The sequence below is a fragment of the Mustelus asterias genome, chromosome 9 (genome assembly GCF_964213995.1).
Source record: "Mustelus asterias chromosome 9, sMusAst1.hap1.1, whole genome shotgun sequence".
Classification (NCBI taxonomy): domain Eukaryota; kingdom Metazoa; phylum Chordata; class Chondrichthyes; order Carcharhiniformes; family Triakidae; genus Mustelus; species Mustelus asterias.
This window is the reverse complement of record NC_135809.1, coordinates 33,598,496-33,625,328: the sequence shown is the minus strand read 5'-3', so window position 1 is coordinate 33,625,328 and position 26,833 is coordinate 33,598,496. Positions and strand designations below refer to the sequence as shown.

General features: G+C 44.2%; 1 protein-coding gene across 1 annotated transcript in view; it reads right to left on the bottom strand.

The window, feature by feature from the left end:
- The window catches only part of kcnq1.2 (potassium voltage-gated channel, KQT-like subfamily, member 1.2), a 357,928-nt gene that overhangs the window by 261,262 nt on the left and 69,833 nt on the right, over positions 1-26,833 (bottom strand). The window contains exons 3-7 of the mRNA XM_078221112.1: positions 19,647-19,773; positions 14,227-14,305; positions 12,376-12,472; positions 2,940-3,080; positions 1,132-1,242 (exon numbers count right to left, since the gene is read on the bottom strand). Coding sequence (XP_078077238.1) covers positions 1,132-1,242; positions 2,940-3,080; positions 12,376-12,472; positions 14,227-14,305; positions 19,647-19,773 — 555 coding nt within the window. The remainder of the gene's footprint in view (positions 1-1,131; positions 1,243-2,939; positions 3,081-12,375; positions 12,473-14,226; positions 14,306-19,646; positions 19,774-26,833) is intronic.

Genomic DNA, 26,833 nt, shown 5'->3' with positions numbered 1-26,833 from the left:
CCGGAAACAAGGCTTTAGTACTGAAGGCTTTAATACATTAACAATGAAACTACTAACACAAATTCACCCGTTCAGACTGAAGGGGTCCTGCCGGAGCAGGGGGTCTTATACCCTGCCACCGGAGGCGGGACCCCACTGGAGTGTGCCATGATAACACTTAGGACAGGTAAACACCCTATCCCAACAACATAGTACAACCCCCATAACAACAACACCCTAGCCCAACAGTAACACAATAACAACCCCAGTGGTGAACCAACGATGGTTCACCACAAACATAAGAATATCGTTAACCAAACAAATTCCTCTAATCACATGCTGTTTAGAATTAACATAACATACCATTCTGATTGGCAACTGGATGGATTTATTGTAGCTATTGCAAGGAGGGAGCCCTTTAACTGAACACCTTTTCTCTATTTTTAATCATACAGGAGTCACTGCATCCAATGGATTTTTACTTGATAATTTCCATCATTAATTATTCCAATTAGTCCCATTTCCAACCAGCTCGCACCCTTTTAAAATAATACCTGCCCAAAGCACTTTGGTCAATTTTATGTTGTTTTGAGATTGCTTTTTTGATCTTTAAAAATTATTTTCCAGTGAGCTGGTTCTTCCAATATGACCCCTTCCTGGTTCCAACCTTGATTAATCATGTTATATATTGTAAAGTTTGGACTTTCCTTCAAGGGGAGTCTGCATGTGTAACCACCCATGCTCAAGATATCATCTTGTTTATCCCTGACATTCTAAAACTAAAAATTTACAGGCGGCACGGTGGCACAGAGATTAACAGTGCTGCCTCACAGTGCCAGAGACCTGGGTTCGATTCCTGGCTTGGGTCACTGTCTGTGTGGAGTTTGGACATTCTCCCCGTGTCTGCGTGAGTTTCCTCTAGGTGCTCCGGTTTCATCCCACAATCCAAAGATGTGCGGGTTAGATGGATTGGCCATGCTAAATTGTCCCTTAGTGTCAGGGAGACTAGCTAGGGTAAATGCATGAGGTTATGGGGATAGGGCCTGGGTGGGATTGTGGTCGGTGCAGACCCGATGGGCCAAATGGCCTCCTTCCACACTGTAGGATTCTATAGTTTCTATAAAAGCAATGAAAGGCAGACAATTTACTTACAGCTGGAAGTGCAAAGAAAGATATAGCAAAAACAGAGAAACAAGATGCTATTGTCTTTCCAATCCATGTCTGCGGAACTTTGTCACCATATCCAATCGTTGTAACTGTTACCTAAGAGAAAAAGAAGAGATCAGTGAAATTACAAAGTGCAGTTTGCAATATGCTTTAAATTTAAAAGAGAAACTGTAAGCAGTCACTATCTCTGAAGCTTTTACTGATACTGGATATTGTTGAATCATAGAAATCATAGAAACCCTACAGCACAGAAAGAGGCCCTTCGGCCCATCGAGTCTGCACCGACCACAATCCCACCCAGGCCCTAGCCCCATATCCCTACATATTTACCCACTAATTCCTCTAAACTACACATCTTAGGACACTAAGGGCAATTTTAGCATGGCCAATCAACCTGACCCGCACATCTTTGGACTGTGGGTCCAAATGGATAAGGAACAGGAATATAAACCATCGCTTACAGAGAAAATATTTGTTGTTCAAAGTTCTTCCCCATCTTAATTATATACATATAAAATACTCAAAAATTGTGCTTGGTAGTTCTTATAACAAAACCAGTTTCCTTAGCCAAAACTTGCATCTTGAATTATGTAAAAGGTCGAGTAAGTCTGACGGGGTGCTTTTTAATCAAAGTTTATTCAACTGAAGATAGTGTACAGACAAAAGGTTTGTTTAACTTGTTTTAATCTTTGGTGCTGCATTGAGGTATGCAAGATCCCTCTTGAGGCACTCCATGACATCACCAAAATGAAAGAGATCTCATGTGCCCTGGATTGATTCCATTGCAAACAACAGAGGCCATGACATTGGACTAACCCGAGAGCCGATCTAGAGTTTCATGACATCAAGAGAATTGTTTTTTAAATCTACATACTCTTCAGCGCTTGGCAGGATTTCTATTGCTGCTTCATTTCTTTTACAACACTGAAGCAGCAAATTGGGTGGCAGCCTGGCAGCAATACGAAGTGAAAATTGAGTATTTTGGTAATTTAAGTTTATTTATTAGTGTCACAAGTAGGCTTACATTAACATTGCAATGAAGTTACTGTGAAAATCCCCTAGTCACCGCACTCCGGTGCCTGTTCAGGCACACATAAAAACATAGAAACCCTACAGTGCAGAAGGAGGCCATTCGGCCCATCGAGTCTGCACCGACCACAATACCACCCAGGCCCTACCCCCACATATTTACCCACTAATCCCTCTAATCTACGCATCCCAGGACTCTAAGGGGCAATTTTTAACCTGGCCAATCAACCTAACCCGCACATCTTTGGACTGTGGGAGGAAACCGGAGCACCCGGAGGAACCCCACGCAGACACGAGGAGAATGTGCAAACTCCACACAGACAGTGACCCGAGCCGGGAATCGAACCCAGGACCCTGGAGCTGTGAAGCAGCAGTGCTAACCACTGTGCTACCGTGCCGCCCCTGAGGGAGAATTTAGCATGGCCAATGCACCTAACCAGCACAACGTTTGGACTGTGGGAGGAAACCGGAGCACCCGGAGGAAACTCACGCAGACACGGGGAGAAGTGCAGACTCCACACAGACAGTGACCCAAGCCGGGAATCAAATCCAGGCCCTGGCGCTGTGAGGCAGCAGTGCTAACCACTGTGCCACCATGCCGCTATTATCATTTTCAAAATGTGTCCGATGGAGATTTGTGATTTTTTAAAAAAGATATACAGAAAATACTAACCCTAAGATACATCATAAGAGCAAATTTGACTAATCTTACTCTCATGTGAAAATGTCACTGACAATATGGTATCAAATACAAAATAACTCACCACTCCCCACCATAAGGCATCAGCATAACTTCCAAACCCTGTCGTCCCTTTTTCATCAACTGCATCTTTCTCAGCCAGATACACAAAATAGGAAGAGAATATCAGACCCAGAAAACCTATGTATAACGTTGTTATCAGTTCCTGCAAAACAGAGATCCCAATATCAATGAGGCATGAACTGAATTCTGATAATACGTTTCTGTGTACTTTGGTAGCTTTTAGACCACATCTAACTTTAAATTATGTTTTACAGATGAATGAAATTTACACAGACACAAAATGAACAAAGATTCTGTATTAGCACGCATTACTCCCATCATTGCAGAGAACATTTGCTGAGAAATTGATTGATTATCTGTTATTGATCAGCATTAACTTACATCTTCAATGACTCAGAAACTACAGGTGGTGATGATGCACGCCAACTGCCCCCACTCCACCAAAACACACACACACACACACACACACATTGTAGATGTCTTTAAGCATTCCAGTGAACCCTCTGATCATGGGAGAGGGAGAGATCCTGTAATAGTAATAGTCCCTCTCCAGGGACACCCAGCCATGGACATATCCACAGAAGAGAGGCAGACAGTCAGGCTGGACAACCCGTTGACTGCCCGTGCCTGAAACAACTCATTTTTTGCATCAAATGGTAACCATCAATAACAGCACACACACATGCGCGCATGTGCACACAAACCGTATGTTCAGGCAAAGGAATGGGATAAGCCCCTCTTTACTTGGGCTCAAAATACCTAATTTCTCAATGCCCTTCAACTGTACATCCTTAACTTTAATAAGACAATTAATGTACCAGGAACAGATACAGCTCCATCCAATCAAAACTTCATAAGACACAAACACTTCCCGAGATCTTGAGCCCACTCTCACTATCCGCGAGATTTCCAGCGTAGGCTCAAGATGCGGCAAAACCCGAAAGTCGCGGATTTCATCGGCGAGCTCAGGACTTACTATTTTCGCTGCCCCTCCCACCAGTGATGTATTTGGGCGTAAACCTAATTTAAATACATTTTAATATAATATGCCCCCCCCACCAGATATTGATCCCCTGCCATATATTCACACTGCGCCGATGTCGGCGCAGTTAACAACAGGTTCACCTAGATGTGAACCTGTTGTGGGGAATCCCCCTGAGTGTGTAAAGATGAGTATAGCCCACGATGAAGTAGTTACTATTTCACTGGGGACCCTGTGTTTCTTGCTTGAATGGATTTTTTGACTGTGAGTGAAGGATTTTGAAAAATAGTCATTTCACTGTCGCTGTGAAGGCTCTTGTAGTTGGTCTACCAAAGGTTGAGCATTCACGTAAACCTGGCAGGGGAACAGCTGGAGGAGAGAGTCTTGTTCTCTTGCAAGGTATTGCAGGCATATACTTAGGCTGCTTAGTTCACTGCAGCAGCAGATGGCTTTTTGCAGGATTCTGTCTCTAAAGAAAATCAGTCCTGAAATCTCTGAAGATGTTTGTCTACACCTTGGCTATGACTGTAACACTATGACTGTAACACTATGACTGCACTCTCTCTTTTCCTTCTCTATGAATGGTATGCTTTGTCTGTATAGCGCGCAAGAAACAATACTTTTCACTGTATACTAATACATGTGACAATAATAAATCAAATCAAGTCAGTTTGAACTCCTGTTAATTTCTGCCAACAGAATGCAAAGGTGGCCATGTATCATGTGACCGCGCCTGAAATATTGTGTCATCGTCCAAGTATGGTGTGATAGTAATTCCATGTCCTTCTTCCACCCGTGGTTTCAATCACCCAAAACCCCTTGGCCAGGATTTGCCAGTCTCACCTGTGGCCAGGACCCGCTGAATCCCAGCCTGTGTGTTTGAAAAAGGAAAAATCCACATTTTTACAATGAAAGCGTGGAGGGGTTTCGTTTATTAACGTCTGACAACCATTAAGTCAACAACATCAGAGGCAGTGTCCTCTTTGTTCTCTCTGGAGACGGGATAACTCAATACACAAGAAACATCTGGTAGTCCTTGGAAGCCATCTTAAATTTCAGTCTTTTCAAGCGTAGTTTTTTTTCAAAGAGTCATAATATTGTCAGGCCAGTACGGCTGTGACAATCTCTAAATTTTCCCTGTTCAGACAAAAAGTGACTGACCTGAAACATGTGGGGGATTTCAATCCTAAAAACCATGGGTCCCAACAGCAAAAGTTCTGAAAGACGTGCTGGTTAGGTGCATTGACCTGAACAGGTGCCAGAGTGTGGCGACTAGGGGAATTACACAGTAACTTCATTGCAGTGATAATGTAAGCCTTACTTGTGATTAATAAATAAACTTTAAAAACAAAAGTTGAACTGTGTGCTACTTCTGCTTGTGTGCCGGCGTGGGTGGCAGCCACATGGGATTACATGATGTCCCAGGGCAGGAAGTAGTCAAACCAACCATCAGGTGATGGCAGTGCACTTCTGGGTAGGCTATAGAAAAGTTGACACGCACACAGCTCTGTAGGCAGGGAGCAAGTCGGATAGGAGACAGAATTTGCAGATTTGGAAGAATTGTGTGTGGAACCATGGGTGCGACTTTACCAGCCATTCAGAATTTGGCGTTCAGCCAAATCTCCGTTCATTGCAGTGGGACCAGAATATCCCGCCAACGTGAGTGGCTGCAAAACTCCGCCTCAAGCCTTTATCCCTCTGTACAGCTCTAAATCTTCGACCCCCATATTCACCCCCCCCGCCCATAATTGTATGCCATCCCCTGGGACCCCCCCAACCCCACCACTCTAATCTCCCTCCCGTAGTTCAATCACCTCCTCAGCACTACCCCTGCACTACACCCCCCCCCACCTATCAACCCCGCTTTTGCCCTTGTCAACACCAACAGTATAAGCCCACAAACATTCCTGTTCATCTCCCCTTTTTCCTAATGTTCAACAAAGACAAGAATTCACCTATGATCTGAATAGGTCACCTCAACTGGCGCATGGCATCTTTAACCTATTGTAAACCGGATGGCATGAGTTTCCCGTGCACCAGCGACTTAATCTTGAAGGTCTGAATTAACTTGGAAAAGTTGCGATTGACTAAGTACTCATGGTTTGCTAATATAGGGAAAGAAGATGACCACCACAGGCAGCCATGAGTCCCAACCCACCGCTGAAACACTACCAACTTAATCCCTTAAACTCAACCCACTGATGGGGAGCTGGGATTTCAGCTCCTGCCTGATTAAGTCGCCCTGTCAATTACAATTCACGCTCCTGGTAGCCTCTTCTCTCTCAGGTGCTGACAGACCTGCTCAACTATTTCCAACATTTACTGTTTTCAATGAAGATTATTACCACTTTGCTGTTAATTATGTCTGTATCATTTTAAAGGAAAAAATTATCCAAGGCAGTTTCAATAGAGAATGTATTTAAATCCACAGGAGTGTAGTATATTCGAGATATAAGTCAAAACTATTTTGTAATTCCTGAAGCATATTAAAATATAAAACTTGAAATATGACTTAAGCTTGTAATATATACTAACATAAATAAATGTTTCTGTCATCAGATCAAATATTACAAGAAAAACCTAAAGGAATGCTGCCCACATTCTGAACATATTCCTTTACAATTCCTGTTTAAACATTTTGGGCTATCCATTTGGTTCTAGAATTTACCTAGTCTGATGGATTAAAAATGGAAATATGGAGTTAGGTCACAGATCAACTATGATTTAACTAAATAGCAGAACAGGCTTGAAGGGCTAAATGGCCAACTCCTGTTCCTTTCTTCCTATATTCCCACTAAATTAGTGGGATACCTAATGTAGTGGCAGTTTTATTTTCAAGCAGATATCTTTGATTAGTCTATGGTAGAGCAATGAACTGAAAGAATAGATATAAAGAAGGAAATCTACCCTTAGCTTATTGCTCCATACAGTCATTACATTGTAGATGTTAAACTTCTAAAACTCACGTCTGTAAAATTAGTTCCAGTTCTGGAGTAACAATACCTTACTAAAGTTTACTTTAAGAAATTAAGCCTTGCTGCTGTAAAGCACAGAAGCACACAAGCACAACTGCGCTTCGAAAGAGTTTTTCAATTCTGGTTAGAATAATTTGATCCATGCATTCTTCATTTAAAATCAACTGAACCTTTAAGCCACTGTTACTGCTTCTAAAATAACAGCTGTGAGTGATCAACATTTTCGAGTTCAGTCGCTCCAGCTATTTTTGCCCATAATCTTCTTAGGGTTAAACAAACAGAAAACAGCAATCTTGTCAGTTTAAATGTCCTACTTAATTATATGAGACTTTTAACATATTTAACTAATCATCAAATGCCAAGGTAACAAGTCATTAGTCCTTGTAACCATTTATAATGACATTTCCATGAAATAGTCTTCATATTTCATGAAGATGACATTGTAACTGAGAACAGATGAAAAACGATTTCAAAGCAATCTCATTGGAATTAGTCCACAATCTTTACGTCAATATAATTCTAATTTAGTGTTAATGGCCCAGATTTCCTCTGTGTATTTGTTGTGCAGGAACATAGGAGCAGGAGTAAGCCATTTAGTCCCGAGAGTTTGTTCTGACCTTGAGCTTAGAAAATTCTGAAGATCATGATCGCCCCAGAGAAGAAATTCCTCCTCGGCTGTGTGTTAAATGGAAGTCCACTTTTTCTGAAATTATGTCCACTAGTTCTAGATTCTTCCAGGAGAGAAAACATTTGACCTGTCAAGCCCCCTCAGAACTCTAGAAGTTTAATAAGACAGCTCTCATTCTCCTAAACTCCAATGAGTAAAGGCCCAACCTGCTCAATCTTTCCTCATAAGACAATATCTTCATGCCATAAATCAATTTAGTGAATATTTTCCCAACAGCCTTCTTAATTAAGGAGACCAAAATTGCAATGAGGGCGGGATTTTCCGGCCACGCTCGCTCCAAGACCGGAAAGTCCCACTCGAGGTCAACGGACCTTTGCATGGTCCTGTCCTGCCCGCTACGATTCCCGTGGCAGGCGGGACAGGAAAGTTCCGCCCATTAGGTGTGGGCTCACAAATGCCCAATTCAATTGTGGCAATGCTTCCCTACTATTATACTCCAACCCCTTGCAATGTAAGCCTTCAGTTCCATTTGCCTTCCGAATGACTTGCTGGACCTGCAGGCTAACTTTTTCTCTAAGTAAAAACGTATTTAAAACCTTACTTGATTCCAATAATGGGTTGCAAAATTTAATTCAGTCAGTATATTATCATAGAATCATGGAATCCCTACAATGCAGAAGCAGGCCATTCGGTCCATCGAGTTTGCCCCGACTCTCCGAAAGAGCATCTTACCCAAGCCCACCCCCCTGCCCTATCTACATAACCCAGCACATTTGCCATGGCTAATCCACCTAACGCGTGCATCTTTGGATACTAAGGGGAAATTTAGCATGGCCAACCCACCTAATCTGCATATCTTTGGACTGTGGGGGGAAACTGGAGCATCTGGAGGAATACCATGCAGACGAACATACAAACTCCACACAGTCACCCAAGACCGGAATTGAAACTGGGTCCCTGGCACTGTGAGGCAGCTTTCCCTCATTGCTTCCATTTCAACTTTATCTCCAATCTTTTAGCATTTTATTCCGTACTTCATTTCTCAATGCTTTTGCATATGCAGCATTTCTCCCCAGTTACAGCATTTATGTAACAATAAGCTGAGGTGAGAAATATTAAGAGTTTTGAAGTTATTCAGTTTTTCTTTGATAATCACACAACAGAACAATTCTGCTAGCAAGTAGATTTGACTAGCATCTTTCATTCAAAGTTTATTTAGTTTTGCCCCATCATCACCAGGTTCCCAGCCAAATCACACACCGTTCTGACTTTCGTTGACCTAGCTATTCCTCCATTATCACCAAGTCAATATCCTATAACACCCTACTCGATGCCTGAATGGCAGAATCAACACCACAAGTAATTACAGTAGTTCCATGATAACAAGTTACAACCACCTTTTCAGGGCAACCACAGGTGAACAATAAACGTGACCTCTCCAGCATTCCCGCGTTCCAAGAACAAATAAAAGAAAAAATATCAGGATGAAATATTTGCCTCCAATATTAATTAACACACTGATTCGAAGAAATTTCTAAATAACTTGGTCAAAGAAAAAATGCAAAATTATTTTGATCCTGTTCGGGATTTTGAGGTTTAAAGAAGGAATCTGAACACCCAGCAATAAAACAAAAGATGAGGCCATAAGATTTCACATTTTGAAGCAAAAACAAACTTTGTGTACAAAAAAACAACACAGGCACTGGAATTTTCCCGTCCCGCCGCCCACCACGGGAATCATAGAGGGGGGGGAGGGAGGGCCGAACCATGCAAAGGTCCATTGACCTCAGGTGGGATTTTTTGGTTTTGGGGCAAGCCCGGCCAGAAAATCCCGCCCAAGAGATGCACTTTCTGCAGATCACAAAGTTAGTTACTTGTAAGCCCAAACTACGGGGGCGAGTCTCCCAGCCCACTGTACTGCCCTAGCAGCGCAACAGGCCGGGAAACATCAACGGAGGCCATTTAGTGGCTTTCCTGCCAGGCGCCCGGGCCTCTGTACATTTCTACGGCAAAGTTTTTTTGGGTCAACAGCTCTGCGCTGGAAATATGCGTGGAAGTCCCTGGGTCCACTAGTGTCTGCCCCCGGCATGAGTGGCTCCTTCCATCATGGTTTACAACTGCTCCCCACTAAGGGGGAACAGGCAGGCCAACCCTGCTGGAAGGAACAAAGGCCATTGAGGCACCCCCTGGAGGTGAGGGTTAAGGGGAGGTGCCCCCTGGGCAGTGCCAGCCTGGCCTCCGGCACTGCCCAAAGGGCAAACAGTAAATGTACAAGTAGCACCTTGGCACTGCCCACCAGGCATGGAATATGCCAAGTGGGTGGGGCCAGAAAGGATAGGGCCTATTGGGGTGGGGCGGTGGGATGGGGGGGGGGAAGGTTCGCGCTGTCACTCTGCCAGAGGATTGCTCAGAAAGGGAAGGAAGTGGGTGGTCAGGGCTGGGCCATCCAGATTGGGGTGGGTCGGGTGGGGGGATCAGGACTGTTGGGGGAGCGAGGTATGGGACTGCCAGTGGGGCAGGAGATCGGGGCTTGACCGGAAAGGCTTGGGAGACCAGCGATCAAGGGGTGGGGAGGCAGTGATTCGAGGTCGCGGGGCTGGCCAGTGATCGAGCTGGCCAGCGATTGGGAGACTGGCAGTCAGGACCACTGCGCATGCGCCGCTCTCTGCTCTGACAGATCGATGGATGCACAGTGGCCCACTCAGAGTTATGCTGAAGGCCTCTCCAGCGGGAATAGGACCCACCCACTGATTTTCAGAGTGAATCCCACTCGGCCACTCTGCATTGGCAGTGGAGGTCTGGATCCGGAAGACCTTAAACACAGCACCTATCATTTTTGCACAGGTGCAGAGTAAGGGCGGGTTCTTAATTGCACATTGTGGTTCACAGATGTAGCTGCATGTGTTAAAGTGCAGCCGTCACATCTGCTTTTCACTAGTGGGATGTCTAAAACATAACTAGTTCAGACCTGCTAGGAGAAGGGCAGGAGCTACCATAGTTCTTTGGAGAGGTGGCGTATCCTTTTGGAGACATACAGTACTCTCTTGGATAAGGTTCAGGGAGACTGTTGGGGGAGGTCACATGCCCTTTGGGAGAGGTAAGTTGCCTTTGTGATTGTTAAAAATAGACATGAACGCATTTAAAAAGTGCAGAAACTCACAGGAACTGTCAAGCTCATTGGAACTGTCAAGAGGGCTGTCAAAATGAGCTATCAAAAGGAACTGTCAACAGAACTGTCAAGGCACTTAAAACTTTGGCCCTTTAAATATTTGCAAAAGGCTGTCTGCAGTGTTAAAAATGTGCTTGCTATTCCTTTCTGTCTGCTGACACATGCCTGACTGTGGAGGGTGATTCTCCCACCCTGCCACGCTGATTGTTTAGCACAACGGGGTGGGAGAAGACTCGCGGCCGGACATGCGTATGATTCATGCATATGTTCCCACCGCGAGTGCATCTCCCAGCACCGGATTTCTGGCGCCGTCAGATCCACGCTGGAAACCGGCGGGAAGACAAGGTAAGTGATTTTACTCTTATTTAAATGTATTTTGAATGTAATTAGCGGGCCCAGGACTGAATTCTCCAGGCCCGCTGGCATCTCCCATCCCATCAGAGTCTTTCACTCCAGTGGGGTTTACAGTAGTCCCCACTTTCGGGGAACTTTCAGGACGACCCCATTGGAGTGAAGGAGGACAATCGGGGTCCCCCAGGGGGTCAGGAGGCAGGGGATGGTGTCCCCTGGGCAGTTGACCTCTGCATTGCACAGAGTGTGGGAGATTCTAGTGTGAACTCCCACTGAAAAAACAAGCGTGAATTACTCCTGTTTTCCTGCGAATTCAACACTTCAAATGTTTTCGGAAGAATTCCACCCGCTGTCTTTACTGGATGAGTGCTGCATGACTGATATCATAACCTTTCAATATCGCAGAGGGATTGCAAGTCAGGTCACAGTTTGATCAACAGCTCCAAGTGTTATAAACTCTTTGAAATGAAATAATGAATTCCAAAGCTTCTCTTAATAAATGATTAAAGGAATTCACATGCACTGAATGGGTTTTTATTGTTTTCTTTTTGAAATCGTGAAATCATCAATAGAGGCTTAAGAACTTTATGTAATCTCAAGATGGGTCCTGAGGTATGCCCATGGTGGATACTGGGTGAGATGGCATGACAGTTGTAAGGGCAAAGGGTGGTGGGTGGGGACTATCGGTTGACATGATTTGGCACTAAGGCATAGGGGCTACAAAGGGTCATGGGGTTGGGCAGAGGGCATCATTGGGCACGAACTGTTTGAGGGGCTATGGATGGTGGAGAGGCATAGGTTGGCATGGAGGGTATGAGGAAACCGGGTTTAGTTGGGTCAAGAGGTAGCAGTGGTTGGTATGGATGGGGCTTGAAGAGTTAGTGGGGATGAGGGGGTTAGAGGAGTAAAGGTGTTTTTTGCTTTAAATGTAAGCTATGCTTCAATTCAGCTTTCAGGCTATGAACCTGCCTGTTTCTCAACTAAAATATCATTATTCTGAGAAAGGAGTGCCTCTCAGCACGCAGGGAATGGATTTTGGGAGTGCCTTGTGATTGGGAGCAGGAGCCCAGGTCAGGAGAGGTCTATTTTTTCCAATGGAGTCAGAAGGAGCGCTCCTACTATTCCTGGCACTGCAAAGAAAAGTTAATAAAAACATAAAAAACTATATTTATGTGCCTCTTCTGGCCTGAAAAAAGCAAGAAAGTCACAACTGCTATTTCCACTCAATCCCACATTTAGATTAACAGTCGGGTATGATGGCATCATCACTGCCTGAACTGAATATTTAAAGATGGATCCAACTGGATCTTGCTGGGTCAAAGAGCGGCATACCTGACGATGAATGAAAACAACAGATCCTAAAAGCCTCCAAGTGCCACCTTGCCGATCCACATGCAGCATCCGTAAGATCTGAAGGAAACGAATGCCTCTGAAAATACAAAATAGCATCAATCCCACTAAAAAAACTAAATATTTTAAAATGTTATATTTTAGAAACAGTGCAATTAAACTTCTGATATTTTTAAAATTATGTCCTTCATATGAAATCCATCCCAATCTGGTTGTTGTTGCAGGTACAGCAAGCAATTAGGGAAGTAAATGGCCTTTATTGCAAAGGGATTCAAGTGCAATACGGAAGTCTTGCTAGAATTGCATTGGGCTTTGGTGAGATCATTTTGGCCTCCAAATTTAAGGAATGTTGGGCGAGCTTCTCCAACCTGCCAGCCACGTGTTTATCACCAATGGGATGTTCCAGCCAATATATTTGCATTGGAAGTATGGTGCAGACTTCCTAGACTGGTTTCTGGGATGAGAGAGTTGTCCTCTAATTGAGAGGCTGGTCAAATTAGGCCTATACTCTCTGGAGTTTTGAAGAATGAGAGATAATCTCACTTAAACCAATAAGATTCTGAAGGTGCTTGATTCTGAATGGGGTTTCCCCTGACTGAGGAATCTAGAGCAAAAGGGTATGATCTCAGGACAAGAGATCTATAATTTAGGACTGAGGTGAAAGGGACAAAATGTCTTCACAAGAACACAGGAAATAGAAGCAGGAATAGGCCACCAGACCCTTCAAGCCTGCCCCACCATTCAATATGATGATGGCTGATCTATGCCAGCCTCAGCTCCTTTTCTGCGCCATTTCCCCACGACCCTTTCTTCATTGATCTATCAAATATTTGTCTACCTCCACTTTAAATACTTCCAATGATCCAGCCTCCCTTTGGGGTAGAGAGGTAACCCTTTGGGGCAACCCTTTCAATCAGAGGGTTGTGGATCTTTAGAATTGTCAAGAGGGATGTGGGTGCTCCAGCATTGAGTACATTTAAGGATGTGATAGACAGATGTGTTGGGTCTCTCAGGGAATCAAGAGAGATGGGGAGCAGGCAGGAGAGTAGAGTTGAGGCAGAAGGTCAGTCTTGATTGTATTAAACGGTGGAGCAATCTCAAGGAGCCGCATGGTCTGCTCCTGTTTCTATTTCTTGCGTTATTATTTTAGAATATTTTCCCATTTCATTAATGAATCAACACAGTCTGTGTAGCACTGTTTCAAATGATTCTTTTTTTGGCCCGAGGGCTGCACAGATTGATCAGACATTCAAAAGAAAAGGGAAATCCAAATAAATCTGGAAGTTTTTAATGGTCAAAAAATCCAGATTTTGTTATAGCAAAAGAAAAATCGTGAATTATCAAAAAATGACAGAATTTCACCAAGACAAATAAAGCTAAATAAGAGGAAGATGATAAGGATTAGAAAGTCTTACTGGAGCATTTCATTCAGATTAACCACTGATCCCAATACTGCCTCGGAATAATATCCCTATTCTAATTAAGCTCTGAGGAAATTGAGCAGCAGATGATGTAAAAAAACGTGCTTATCTCCAGAATCTTGGTCAAGGGATCCTCAGGTAATAATGTTCGCAAATAATCTAAATGTTTAATGATAACTAATTTCAAAATTAGGCAGCAAATGCCGTATTTATCCATAACTATAACAAAGACTTTACAGTGTTGTCCTACATTGATATGAATCTCACTATAATCTATTCCAAGTTTTACAATAGCTCTTAGCTAAACAGAACTCTGCACTGCAGCTACTGAATCTCAAAATCTAAGTGACCCAACAGAAATAAATTGTGCCTGTTGGTGTTCGTTTTCATTGATAAAACTGCAGAGAAATACCTGATGGCAGATGTGGCAAAGACCTGGCCATTCGATCCGACACTGAGCACTATAATGGACGCAATCACTACGATCAAATCTGCAAGTCAAAATCAAGCATGCCAATTAGACTCAAATAAAATATGACAAAGAAATCGTTTCAATCTTTTCAAGATAATGGCTCAAAAAGTCATTACATTTCGTTGTAAACATTCAGATACAACACTTGGAACAATTTCCAAATAACTATCCAGAATCACATAACACTACAGTGCAGAAGAGGCCCTTTGGCCCATCCAGTCTGCACCGATGCAAGAAAGGCTCTGACCTGCCCACCTAATCCCACTTGCCAGCACTTGGCCCATAGCCTTGAATTCCGGACCATTGTAAACTATAGAGCGGAATTTTCCTTTTTTTTCCCCAAAGCTCAAGTGGCAAACACGATGTGCACTGCTGATTTTTTTCAAACTTATAAAATGCTGGAGGCAGGTCCCACGCTATCATGTTGGCAGGGTGGGCTGCATGAGCCTTCCAGAGATTGGGGAGCCTTTTAACAGAACTAAAAAAAGTTAAAACAAAGATGCCTGCGCACATGCAGGGAACCCCATGGATCCAGGAACACAGCAAACTCCTCAACAGACACAGGAAACCCCCCCCCTCAATGGACACAGGAAACCCCTCACCCCCATGGACGTCCTCAGAGGAAGCCCTCCTCTCCCCTTTGGCACTGACCCTGGCACTGTCCTTTGGCAATGCCAAGGGATGGTTCACCGGCACTGCCAGCATACTGCCCAGACATGTTCTTCTCCCCCTTGGAGCTGTACTTAACTCTGTACCCCTGGTGAGTTCTCTTTGTCAGATTCCTGTTGGTCCAAATCCCACATCAGTGATGGGGGAAATCCGAATGTGGGGGAGCAATACAGGAAGCCTGCTAATGATATTACAATTTAAGTTGGGTTCCTGTCATTGCATGGCAGGAATCCAGATGTTACTGGTGGGGGCGGGGATGATCATATCGTGAGATCTCGCCAGCGCGAATATCGTTTTTGAGTTTTTGTGAGACTTTGTGCCCCCGTCGCCATTGACGCCTGCAGCAGAAGAGGGCACAAAATCCTGGCCATTGTTTCTAATTTATTTCAATCTCACTGAAAATGATAACTTATAAATGATAAGAACACGCCCAAAATTTCACCCAAGTTGTATTTTTCCTCTGCAGCAACTGAAAGATCAATCAAGGAGCCGTGTTCTTCTGCGGCAAGAGAATGGCCTGGCCTGATGCATTTCCTAAGATTTATTCTCTGCCAAGATGATGGGTAGAATTCTCCAATCACGTCAACAACAGATATCAAGGTAGATAAGAATGTAAAATTGAACATAAGGCCAGAAGTCCGATATCCGCCAGTGGGAAAATAAATTGAAATTTTCCACTCAGATCGGGCGGCACGGTAGCACAGTGATTAGCACTGCTGCTTCACAGCTCCAGGGACCTGGGTTCGATTCCCGGCTTGGGTCACTGTCTGTGTGGAGTTTCCACATTCTCCTCGTGTCTGCGTGGGTTTCCTCCGGGTGCTCCGGTTTCCTCCCACAGTCCAAAGATGTGCGGGTTAGGTTGATTGGCCATGCTAAAAATTGCCTTTAGTGTCCTGAGATGCATAGGTTGGAGGGATTAGTGGGTGGATATGGGGGGTAGGGCCTGTGTGGGATTGTGGTCGGTGCAGACTCGATGGGCCGAATGGCCTCTTTCTGTACTGTAGGGTTTCTATGATCTGTCATATTCTTCAGGAGGATCTGATGTCACATGGACTGAGAGGCCATCCCTTGCCAGTGACTGTAAAGATGATCGCCACACTCAAATTTTTTGCAAGCAGCTTGTTCCAGGGATTCAGTTTAAAGTTTTAAAGTTTATTTATTAGTGTCACAAGTAGACTTACATTAACACTGCAATGAAGTTGCTGTGAAAATCTCCTAGTCGCCACACTCTGGCGCCTGTTCGGGTGCACTAAGGGAGAATTTAGCACGGCCAATGCATCTAACCAGCACGTCTTTCAGACTGTGGGAGGAAACCGGAGCACCTGGAAGAAACCCCACACAGACACGGGGAAAACGTGCAGACTCTGCACAGACAGTGACTCCAAGCCAGGAATCGATCCCGGGTCCCTGGCGCTGTGAGGCAGCAGTGCTAACCACTATGCCACCGTGCTGCCCCCACTGGATTCACTGGGAACCCTTGCAGCATTTCTCAGTTCTCCATGCATAAATGTATAAGGGCAGTTGCAGATGTCCTTTAGGGTAAGGCACATCATTACATCTGGTTCACAATGGGTGAAGCCAGCCAGGCCACTCGATTTCTGGGATTTGTAGCAACCCCTGGCTTTCCAAGTGCACAGACTGCCATCGATTACACACAGGTCACTTTAAGAGCTCCCTGGCAGCAACCACTGAACTTCATCGACAGGAAAGAGTTCCACTCCTGTAGCTGGTGTGCGATCACCAGAAAGTGATCACATATGTTTGTGCCAGGTCCTCTGGGACTTCACACAACTCCTACATCCTGAGTCACTCCCAGATGTTGCAGATCTTTGAGGTCCTGTGGCGCTTACAGGGTGAGAAGGGATACCCACAGAAGATAAAAGTAAAATACTGCAATGGTGGAATCTGAAACAAAAACAGAAAATGCTGGAAAATCTCAGCCGGTCTGACAGCATCTGTGGAGAGAGAATCAATGTTTAATGTTGGTTCTTGTCTCTCTCCACAGATGCTGTCGGACTGGCTGAGATTTTCCAACAATTTCTGTTTTTGTTACCCACAGAAGACTTGGCTAAAGACACCCATGCATCATCCTTAAAGTGCCTCGGAGGAGAGATAGAATGCGGCCCATTCTGTGTCAAGGTCAACGTCCATCATCAAAAACAGAATATTGGCATCCTAAAGATGCACTTCTAATATTTGGACTGTTCAGTTGGGGCTCTACAATACTCTCCACAGAGGATGCCCCATATCACCATGGTCTGCTGTGCACTGCATAACCTGGTGCTTCAAAGGGGAGACCATTTGCAGAGGGAGATATGGAAGTAGCAGAGATTTCCTCAATGAGGATTCGGAAGGGACAGGACCTGAAGAGGGTCAAAATGGAGATATTCCAGATGAGGCTACCATTGTAGTGTAATGCAAGAGGTGCCCATAACACACTGATTGCCACGAGGTTCCCAGGAGGAGTAAGGTACACATAAGGTCATAAGTGCGCATTTCTCCTGTCCTTTAGAGGCATGGAAATGATCAGGAAGTCCTTTCCAACTGTCGATATCTCAAGCAAACTCATCTTTCAGCCTGTATCCAGTACCCCCAAGAATCCCAAAGGTTTCAGCATTGGAAAGATCTGCAGCCAGTTCTGTCTGTGGCACCCGCAATGTGAAAGGCAGCGCACCAGCGTGCAATCTGAATCAACAGCACATTGTGCAGTCTTTGCCACCAGCACGCAACACTTTCAGCATTTCGATTTTGAGTTGGTTTCAAATGTGCCTTCACACGCAAAGGAACATTGTTCAGTACTGATGCCAAACATTACATGTCACCCTTGTAAGGCAAACAGGCATACATAATTCTATCAAACACTGCAAGACTTAAAAGAGCAATTCTGTATCTATATGCACTTAAATGACACAAGGGGCAAGTGACTAGCATGACTTTGCTAAACACTACATGAATTTGAGGCAGACCACTGAAGAGTGGGAGGATGATACATGAGATGGTGATGATGTTAAAGAGTGTGTGAGGTATTAAGCTGGCCCCTTCTGCTGATAATGTGAGATTCCTGTTGTCTGTAAGCCTGAAAGTGCTTGATGCCCACATGAGAGTGTAAGTCTAGGGTGGAGAGAATGTGGACTGACCCTGGCAGAGTGGATTAGATCATTCATCTTCTTCCTGCGCCACAGTGCATTTCTTTTCTGTGTGCAACAAGCACAAGCCTCCTTGGCAACTTCCTCCCGGGCCACTGAGGTCAGGTTGGTCCTCCGCCTATTTCCATCTCTTGGGAAGAGAACATCTCGGCCCAAGTGTGAGTCACCAGGGAGTCATAGCTGAATTGAGGAGTGCAGGGCATTCTTTTCTTGGAGGACTTGCATTTGGCCGTACTACACAACTAGCATGTGGAGAGTGAATGTGTGCTTGGGCACTGCTTAAAATATGGCATTAGTAACTTTGACCCCCCCCCCCCCCCCCGGGTGGAATTTTACAGCCCCTCCTGCTGGCAGGATTTTCCAATCCCGCCAAAGTCGAGGAACTTTTCTTTAAGGCCTGCCCCCGCCACGACAGTGCTGTAAAATTCCACCCCAGCAGGTAAGGGCAGGCAGGAGGATAAATGCGCTCCCCACCATGTGATCTGGCGAGCAGCTTGCCGATGCACAACTAATTAGCTTTCAAGCAGAAGATTGACTGTGAGAGCCTGCTCTGCTAATCAGCGGAAAACTTGCCAACTATCCCGCCTGCCACCACACTTCATCTGAAAAACGGAAAATTCTGCCCAATGTTATTGTGGGAAGCATTTAGTGTATTCAGAACTTGATTCTACATCATTCAACTATTCCATATCTGCTACTGAACCATTTTTATGTAAAAATATACTGTGTCGTAGTATTTTTATATTTGGTATTTGTCACAAAACAGAAACTTGTGTAGAACCTCAGGATCTGATTAATGTGATTAAGAAGGCATGCTTGCCTTTATCGGTCGGGGCATTGAGTACAAGAGTTGGGAAATCATGTTGCAGTTATATAAAACCTTGGTTAGGCCGTATTTGGAGTATTGCGTGCAGTTCTGGTCACCACACTACCAGGAGGACATGGAAGCTTTGGAGAGAGTGCAAAGAAAGTTCACCAGGATGTTGCCTGGTCTCGAGGGTGTTGGCTACGAGAGGTTGAATAAACTAGGAATGTTTTCACTGGAAAGACAAGGGCTGAGGGGAGACCTGATAGAGATCTACAAAATTATGAAAGGCATAGACAGGGTGGAGAGGCAGAGGCTTTTTCCAAGGGTGGAAGTGTCAATTACAAGGGGACACAGGTTCAAGGTGAGAGAAGGAAAGTTGAAGGGAGATGTGCAGGGGAAGCTTTTCACGCAGAGAGTGGTGGGGTGTCTGGAATGCGCTGCCAGAGGATGTGGTGAAAGCAGGCGCATTAGCAACACTTAAAAGGCATCTGGATGGGTACAGGAATAGGGAGGAAATAGAGGGATACGGACCAAGTAAGGGCAGAAGGTTTTTTTAGTTTAGTTAGGACATTATGGTTGGCACAGGCTTGGAGGGCCGAAGGGCCTGTTCCTGTGCTGAACCTTTCTTTGTTCTTGATGTTTTCTGCTTGACAATTATCTCAAGAAAGCATAGTTACCTTTGATTTAAAAATTGATTAAAATCAAGATAATTGAAAGGAACTCCTTGAAGTCCTCACCTATAATTGAAATAGGTTTTCTGGCAAACCGGATCCTCCCTTTAACACCGACATATTTACTTCTGCAACCTGCAGACCACAGTCGTACCATATATTCAGCACCGAAAAAAACCACTAACACAATTTCCTAGGTAGAGAGAAAAAAAGCTGTCGAGATTGGATTAATTTTTGTGCATGCAACATTGAAATTACTGTTTACAGTATTATTGGACAAAGGTTCAAAACACGGTTAGGACATTTTATCAGAGACATTAACCATTTGCAAATTCAACTTGCTGTCAGAGGAGTGTCAGGAGAATATATTGTTCCACTAGCATTGCCAAAAACAATTTCCAGATTTAATTCTAGAGGTAACCTTTATACAGTTCCACATTCCAATATCTGCAATGGTGTACAATTTAGGGCAATTCATTTTATTTAAAGCACACATCGTAGAAGACATTTCTAATTCTATTTTTAAATTACATCTGATTTCTCATTCTGCTGATCCTTTCAATATTCTGTTTACGTGTTATGATTTTTCTAATTTAATATTCGTCAATCTTTACTTTCCTTCACATCCACTGGTACTTCACGTACATTGATTAGTTCTTTTTAATGCTTTTTCATTTTTGGTTCAATCATGTTATCAATGTCTTTAGCACTTTAACTTAATTATCATAATTTTTAAGTCCTTTCATATTGGCCGCAATTCTGTCCCCATCCAGCCGATTCCCCCCCTGCCCCACTCGTGACGTAATGGGTTCCTGCCCTGAAAGGTTGGGAGACTCCTTTAATTAAATTATCACTCATAAAGGGCTTCTACGCTGCATGTTCCCCCCACATTGGGATCTCCCTTCTCAGTCAGTGAGGTCTACAATAGATTTTTTAAAATGGGAACCAGGCAAAGGAAATCCACTGGTGGCGCACAAATACGTATTGGGGGAAGAAGGATATAACCGGGCAATGCCCTGGCACTGCCTCCTGGCATTACCCTTCATCATTGCCTCTGGAGGGAGGGGCAGTCCCAGGGGGGAAGCTCCAGGGTGTCAGGAAGCACTGGCAGGGGACACTGCTAGGGGGCCACGGTGGGACTCTGTGGAGACTTCCATTAGGGAGGGGGTTCCTCTTATACGTGGGGGTGGTGGTTCCCAATGTCAGTTGGGGAGGGGGGAGTAGTTCCCTGTGTCCAATGGGAGGAGGTATGGAGGATGGTTTCCTGTGTCTCGCTGGTGTGGAGGTGGGGGAGGGGGGGGGGGGGTCTCCATGTATGTGGGGGGAGGGGAAGTTCTTGGTTTCTTATCAGAGATTTAGGCACCCTTCCTCAGGATTCCCAGCATTGCAAGCTTTTTCCAACCCTGCCCCACCAGCGTGATGGCATGGACCTTGCCTTCAGATTTTCTTTGGCAGTGAATGCTGGGTTATTTGGCAAGAAAAGCCAGTTTTGCGGCCACTGAGCTACACACCGGTTTTCTCACCTCAGCCAGCACTAGATACAAAAATGGAAAAGTTCTGTCCATTGTCTCCCTTCCTGGCACTTGATAGGGCTGCAGTGGGCCAAAGCTTATCTTCAGTACTTGTCACCATGTTTAATGGTAGGATCAATAGCACAGAGGGAGGATGGCTAACCCCCAGCAGTAAAGTCGACCTACTCCACCCTAGCCTGCCCCACTGCAGGCAGGCTTAGCAAAGGCCAAGTGGGAAGGAAGTCCCAGCCTCTGGAGCTGCTGCCCAATTTGAGTGCCCAGCAGCTCCATCTTTCCCTCAGTCTCGACAGGACCATGGGTGTGCTAGTGGCCACTGCTGTGACTGCAGGAAGAAAGCAGTGAAGGCCCAGGGGTCCCCAAAGCCGGTACATCCAAGGTCTTGGGCAGGGAGAGTTTCAGTTGGTCAAGGGATGGAAGGGTGGGGGGTGATACGGGGGATTGGGTTTAAGTCTGGGAGGGGCTAGGAAGAAAGGAGAGTTCAATATTGGGGGGAGGGGGTGGAATCACCACCCAATCTGGGGCAGCCTCTGAAGATCGAATATGGTGGGCGGGCTGCCTATTTCAGCACCTGCCCAGTTTCCCAATTATGGGGGTGAGCTTGGGGCTTGGTGGGGTGGACACTCACCCTATTTTCCATGCCCCTACCCTGGCTCCTGCTGGAAACACGCCCAGCAGGGGCATGTAAAATGCAGCCCACTATCTACAAAACATGCAAATTTTGTATCAAACTTTCCATTCATTAAAATTGCTCCTCCTTAAGCCAGACTTCTGTAGATCTATGCTAAATGAATTAGACTGCATCTTTGCTAGTCATCAGTACATAGTATAAGAAAGCTCTGTTCCAGTCTCTGGGTTTCATATCAGGCAGGAAGAAATGCATTCCGATTATATGGTACATAAGGTCTGCGTACAGACTAGCGACACAGATTTTGAGAAAAATCCAGCTCAAAAATATGGTAGCCCATGCAGAATAAGACATGACTATTTTTTATTCATGTTATACTGATACATTTACCCCATGTTGCCTAAAAGGAAGTTTTAATCTATCTATATTGTTCTTATGCTGGTAGCAGCTATAAGAAGTCCCAGCGGACTTTTCTTATATGTATTTTCTTCTACACGGTATCAGTGCCTTTACAATAAATTCATTGCATGTAACCAATAAATCCTAGGAACAGTATTCAGCTCACGCTTCCAAGCTTTCCTAGGAGTCTAGGAAAACATCTTTTGTTTGTATTTCAGATTCCCAGCATCGGCAGCATTTTGCTTTTGTGTTTCATATCAGTTTAGTGGCTATATTTGTCACCATTATTCAACTTTCCTCATTAGCTGAGAGGAGCAACTCATTTAATCGGTATCATCTGAATTACTAGCCAGTGCAAAACTGCATTATGTACAGCCCATACAAACGAGAAATTCTCCTTGTAGGAGACTCTGAATTTGTTAATTAAAATTTGCGACAGAGGACCTGACTGTGACTTTCCAGTCCTGCACATATCAAATTGCATCCTCAATTTCAGTAACTATTTATTTCCAGTGACAGCAAGTTCATAATTCAAGCACAGCAAGCAGATTCAATTTCAGAACGTCATGACGAAATACAGCCTTGTCTGCAACGTTCACATCCAAGAACAAATATCAAAAAACCCTAACATGCCATTCCAGGCAGAATCGATCCTTTCTCATTGCATTATTTCACTGAAATTTCAAAGTCTTTTGGCTTCGCCAAAAAGATCTTTCCTCACTGAATTAAATAAAATTAATCTGATATATCACACCATTTTAAAAAAAAAGTAATGGGATGGGATTTCCGGCCGCATTCGCCCTGAAACTGGAACATCTCGCCCGAGGTCAATGGACCTTTCCATAGTCCCCCCTCCCCCTCCCCCCGGCCCGCTACAATGCCTGTGGCGGGCGGGATGGGAAAATTCACACTGATTATGGAATTTCAGACCTTGTGGAATTTCTTAGTCAAAAGAAATGGATTGGCTTTCCAATTGAAGATCAGCTTTTAGTTCTGCAAGCAGAAGTAGCGAGGTCCAAAATTTCGTTGACCGGGTCTCTGGTCCAATTCACTAAATTTGGGGTGATCTTTAATGCCATCTCCAATCTCACATTGTTCACTATTTTTCTTTAATGTACATTGTTCTTGGTGTGGGGAGGGAGTGCAGGGGAAGAGAAGTATTCTGTCAAAAAATTCAAAAACTATCCATCAATCAATGTCTCATGGAAACAGTGCAATTGGTGGCTGGATTTAAAGGAATTACAATAGAACCATATAGTGCAGGAGGTCATCATTTGGCCTATCATGACTGTTCTGGCTCTTTGAAGGAACTAATCAGTCAGTCCCTTTTCTCTGCTCATTCACCGTTGCCTTACAAATTTCTCCTCTTCACCTATTTATCCAATTCCCCTTTAATGTTAGTACTGAATCTGCTTCGACCAGCTTTCAGGCAGTTCATTGCTCTGTGAAAAATAACCTCCTGATCAACCCAGTTATTTTGCTGATCACATGAAACCTGTGTCTTCTGATCACTGATCCTCCAGCCACCAGAAACTCATCCCATGCATTCTATCAAAGTCCATCATCATTTTGCATAGTTCCATTGAATTATTCCTTAACTTTCTCTGCTCTAAAGAGAATAATTCCAATTTCTTTAGTGTCTGTATGTAATTGAAACTTACATCCCTGGTACCATTCTATAAAGTAAGAAGTCTAACAACACCAGGTTAAAGTCCAACAGGTTTACTTGGTAGCAAATGCCTCTAGCTTTCGGAGCGTGCTGCTCCTTCATCAGGTGGAGTGGAGATCTCCCACTCCACCTGACGAAGGAACAGCACTCTCCGAAAGCTAGTGGCGTTTGCTACCAAATAAATCTGTTGGACTTTAACCTGGTGTTTTTAGACTTCTTACTGTGTTTACCCCAGTCCAACGCCGGCATCTCCACATCATGACTACCATTCTATAAATCCAAGGTTATGGCATTCTTCCTAAAGTGTGGTGCCCAGATCTGGACACAACCTCCAGCTGAGGCCTCACCAGTGTTATAAAGCATTGTTTCTTTGCTTTTGTGCTCTATGCCTCTACTTATAAAGCCAAGAGTACCCTTTAGGGGCAAGCACAGATATGGGTGTGAACTGAAGATTGTGTGTCCAGAAAGAACCTCTGGATCCCAATGTCTTAAAGAGTTGCGAGATTTCTCTAAGTGAGGCCAGTGAGGAGGAAGCCAGGACTGGCCTGCCTTCAAATAGCAGCCTGTTAAACTCAGTGAGGGGCTGGTTAATGGGCAAAGGAGAAGGGAATTTTCAAAATGGAGAGAAGGAGGGGGCCCTATACATGTAAGTGATTAGCTGTTGGGAGTTAGACACTATTTGCTGTGGGTAATGTTCAAAGTAAGGAAAATATGGTGATAGAAACAAAGTACTTCACCTATCTGCCTGGTGAATGTTTTCGACACTTTTATGCACCTTAACAGTGCTGGATATCTGGGCCGGAATTCTCCAGCCGTTCATGCCAGCGGGATTCTCCAGTTCCCACCGGCATGGGGTGACATCAATGGAAATTTACTTTGACAGCGGTGGGACCAGAGAATCCCGCTGCTAGCAAACATTGCGCTACCTCCTGCCAGCAGGAAACCAGTGGCTAGATGGCCAGAAAATCTTGCCCGCTATCTGCTGCCTGTAACATTCAGCAAGGCAATGGCAAGCCCTGTTATGGGATGTCTGTCTTACAACATTGCAATCTGAAGCTGCTTCCTGCCTCCATGCTCCTCCTAGCCCTGCTGGTTGGGCACCAAACTCACCCCCAGTCCAATTAGTTGATTTACATTTGAATTTTGCATCAGGGTCAGGACATGAAAATTTTCAAAGCGCCAGGTTCCTGATCCTGAATTAAAAATCCAGCCCAAGTTTTCTTTTTAAACAGCCTTATAAGCTTGTCCTGTCATCTTCGAGTATCTGTGTCCATAAACTCCTCAGTGTCTCTGCTCTTGCACTCCTTCCAAAATTATGACATTTTGTTTATACTGCTTCCTCATTCTTCCTTCTAAAATACACAACTTCTCTGCATTAAATTTAATCTGCTATGTGTCTACTCATTTCACCAAATTATTTTAGCTTGTGAATGATATGATGCAAAACATGACTGCAAAACCTGGTGCATAAGTCACATTAGTACAGGGCACTCTCCTGCTATGCTTGCACTTTCAAAAGAACCCTGATTTATATGTTATACTGATATATTCAATGGACCTACAAAATATTGAGGGTGACCTGATTAAGGTGTTTAAAATGTTAAAAGAGATTTGCTGGGTTGATATAGAGAAACTATTACCTATGGTGGGGTAGGGTGGGGAATCAAGAACAAAGAGACAATCGGTAGAGCAGCTTTAAGACGTGGAATGGCCATCTCTTGTTCTTAAATTCTTCTGACATCCTTAGATGTGATTTGTATCCCAACTTTTAAAAGCAGCAGATGTATGTACGGCTCTCTGTGGCACAGTAATTTTAGGATCCATTAAATTACACATTTTATTAAAAGCAGCAGCAAGTTATTTTTTGTGTGCTAAATCAATGGGGGTGATCTTACCGGTTCGTCACGCTGGTCGATGGGCAGGATGAGCCAGTAAGATCGTGCGAGAGGCGAAAAATAGGGTTCATGCCCGATTTCTCGACTCCTGGGATCTTACTGGCCCAGGTGGTTAGGGGCTGGGGGGCAGTGCCAGCCTGGCATTGCCAGCATGGGGCCCTGGCAGTACCAGCCTGGCGGTGATCGACTGGGCCGGGGTGGAGAGGGGAGGGGGGGTTTGGGCTGTAATCAACCAGGCCACGGGGAGGGGCAATGATCGACCGAGCTGGGCAGGTGGCAGGGGCAATCGGTCAGGGAGGCCAGTGATTGAGGGGCAGACGATAACCGTGGCTGGGGGGAGGGGTTTGTTGACAGATCTCTCTGTCCTGCGCAACAGAACAGAAAGATGTACGCATGAGTGATGGTGCCCTCTTGTGTAAGCAGCTGGGTTTCTAGCGAGAATAGACTGACCACTCCCTCTCTGTAGGGAATCAGATTGTGCATCAAGTTTTTACACTAAATAGCATAAGATTTTATTTATAGCCTTACCAAAAAAACAGGTCTGAAACTACCCCCCGTTTTCACAACCATTCGGTACTTAGAATTTCTTTGATAAGATTGCCCCCAAAATATTTATTCAGATGCATTATTACTCAAATTCCTAATCATTTCATTTTAATTATCAAAATACTGAAACTAAAGTTACAGCAGTTTGTTAAAACAGTCTTCAAATGTATTGTATTGATATCAACATTTCCATTCCAAACAAAATTAGCTACCGTATTAACTAAGTTATATTTAGTTTCTGCAATTTTAAAACTACCTTTAATTCATTGGTTTATTCATTAAATTTGAAAGATATACCATTTGTAGATGTCCTTAACATCAGTGTCTTTTTCTAACAACATATCACGTAAGTAAGAAGCTAAATAAACCTTTTTCATATTTTGGAACTGTTCTACACAAGTGATTAAAAAACACGCAAAATAGCTGTATTTGTTCAGCTGCAGTTGTGGTGAAGTGAAAAACATACACAAACGTTTCTCCTTCGCTGATCACTATGTATTCTGCTGTAAGGAAGAAGCCATGTGACTTAATGAATCTGTTTTCATGAAGATTCTCTTAGAGGATGCCAACTTTGAACAATCAGGCCT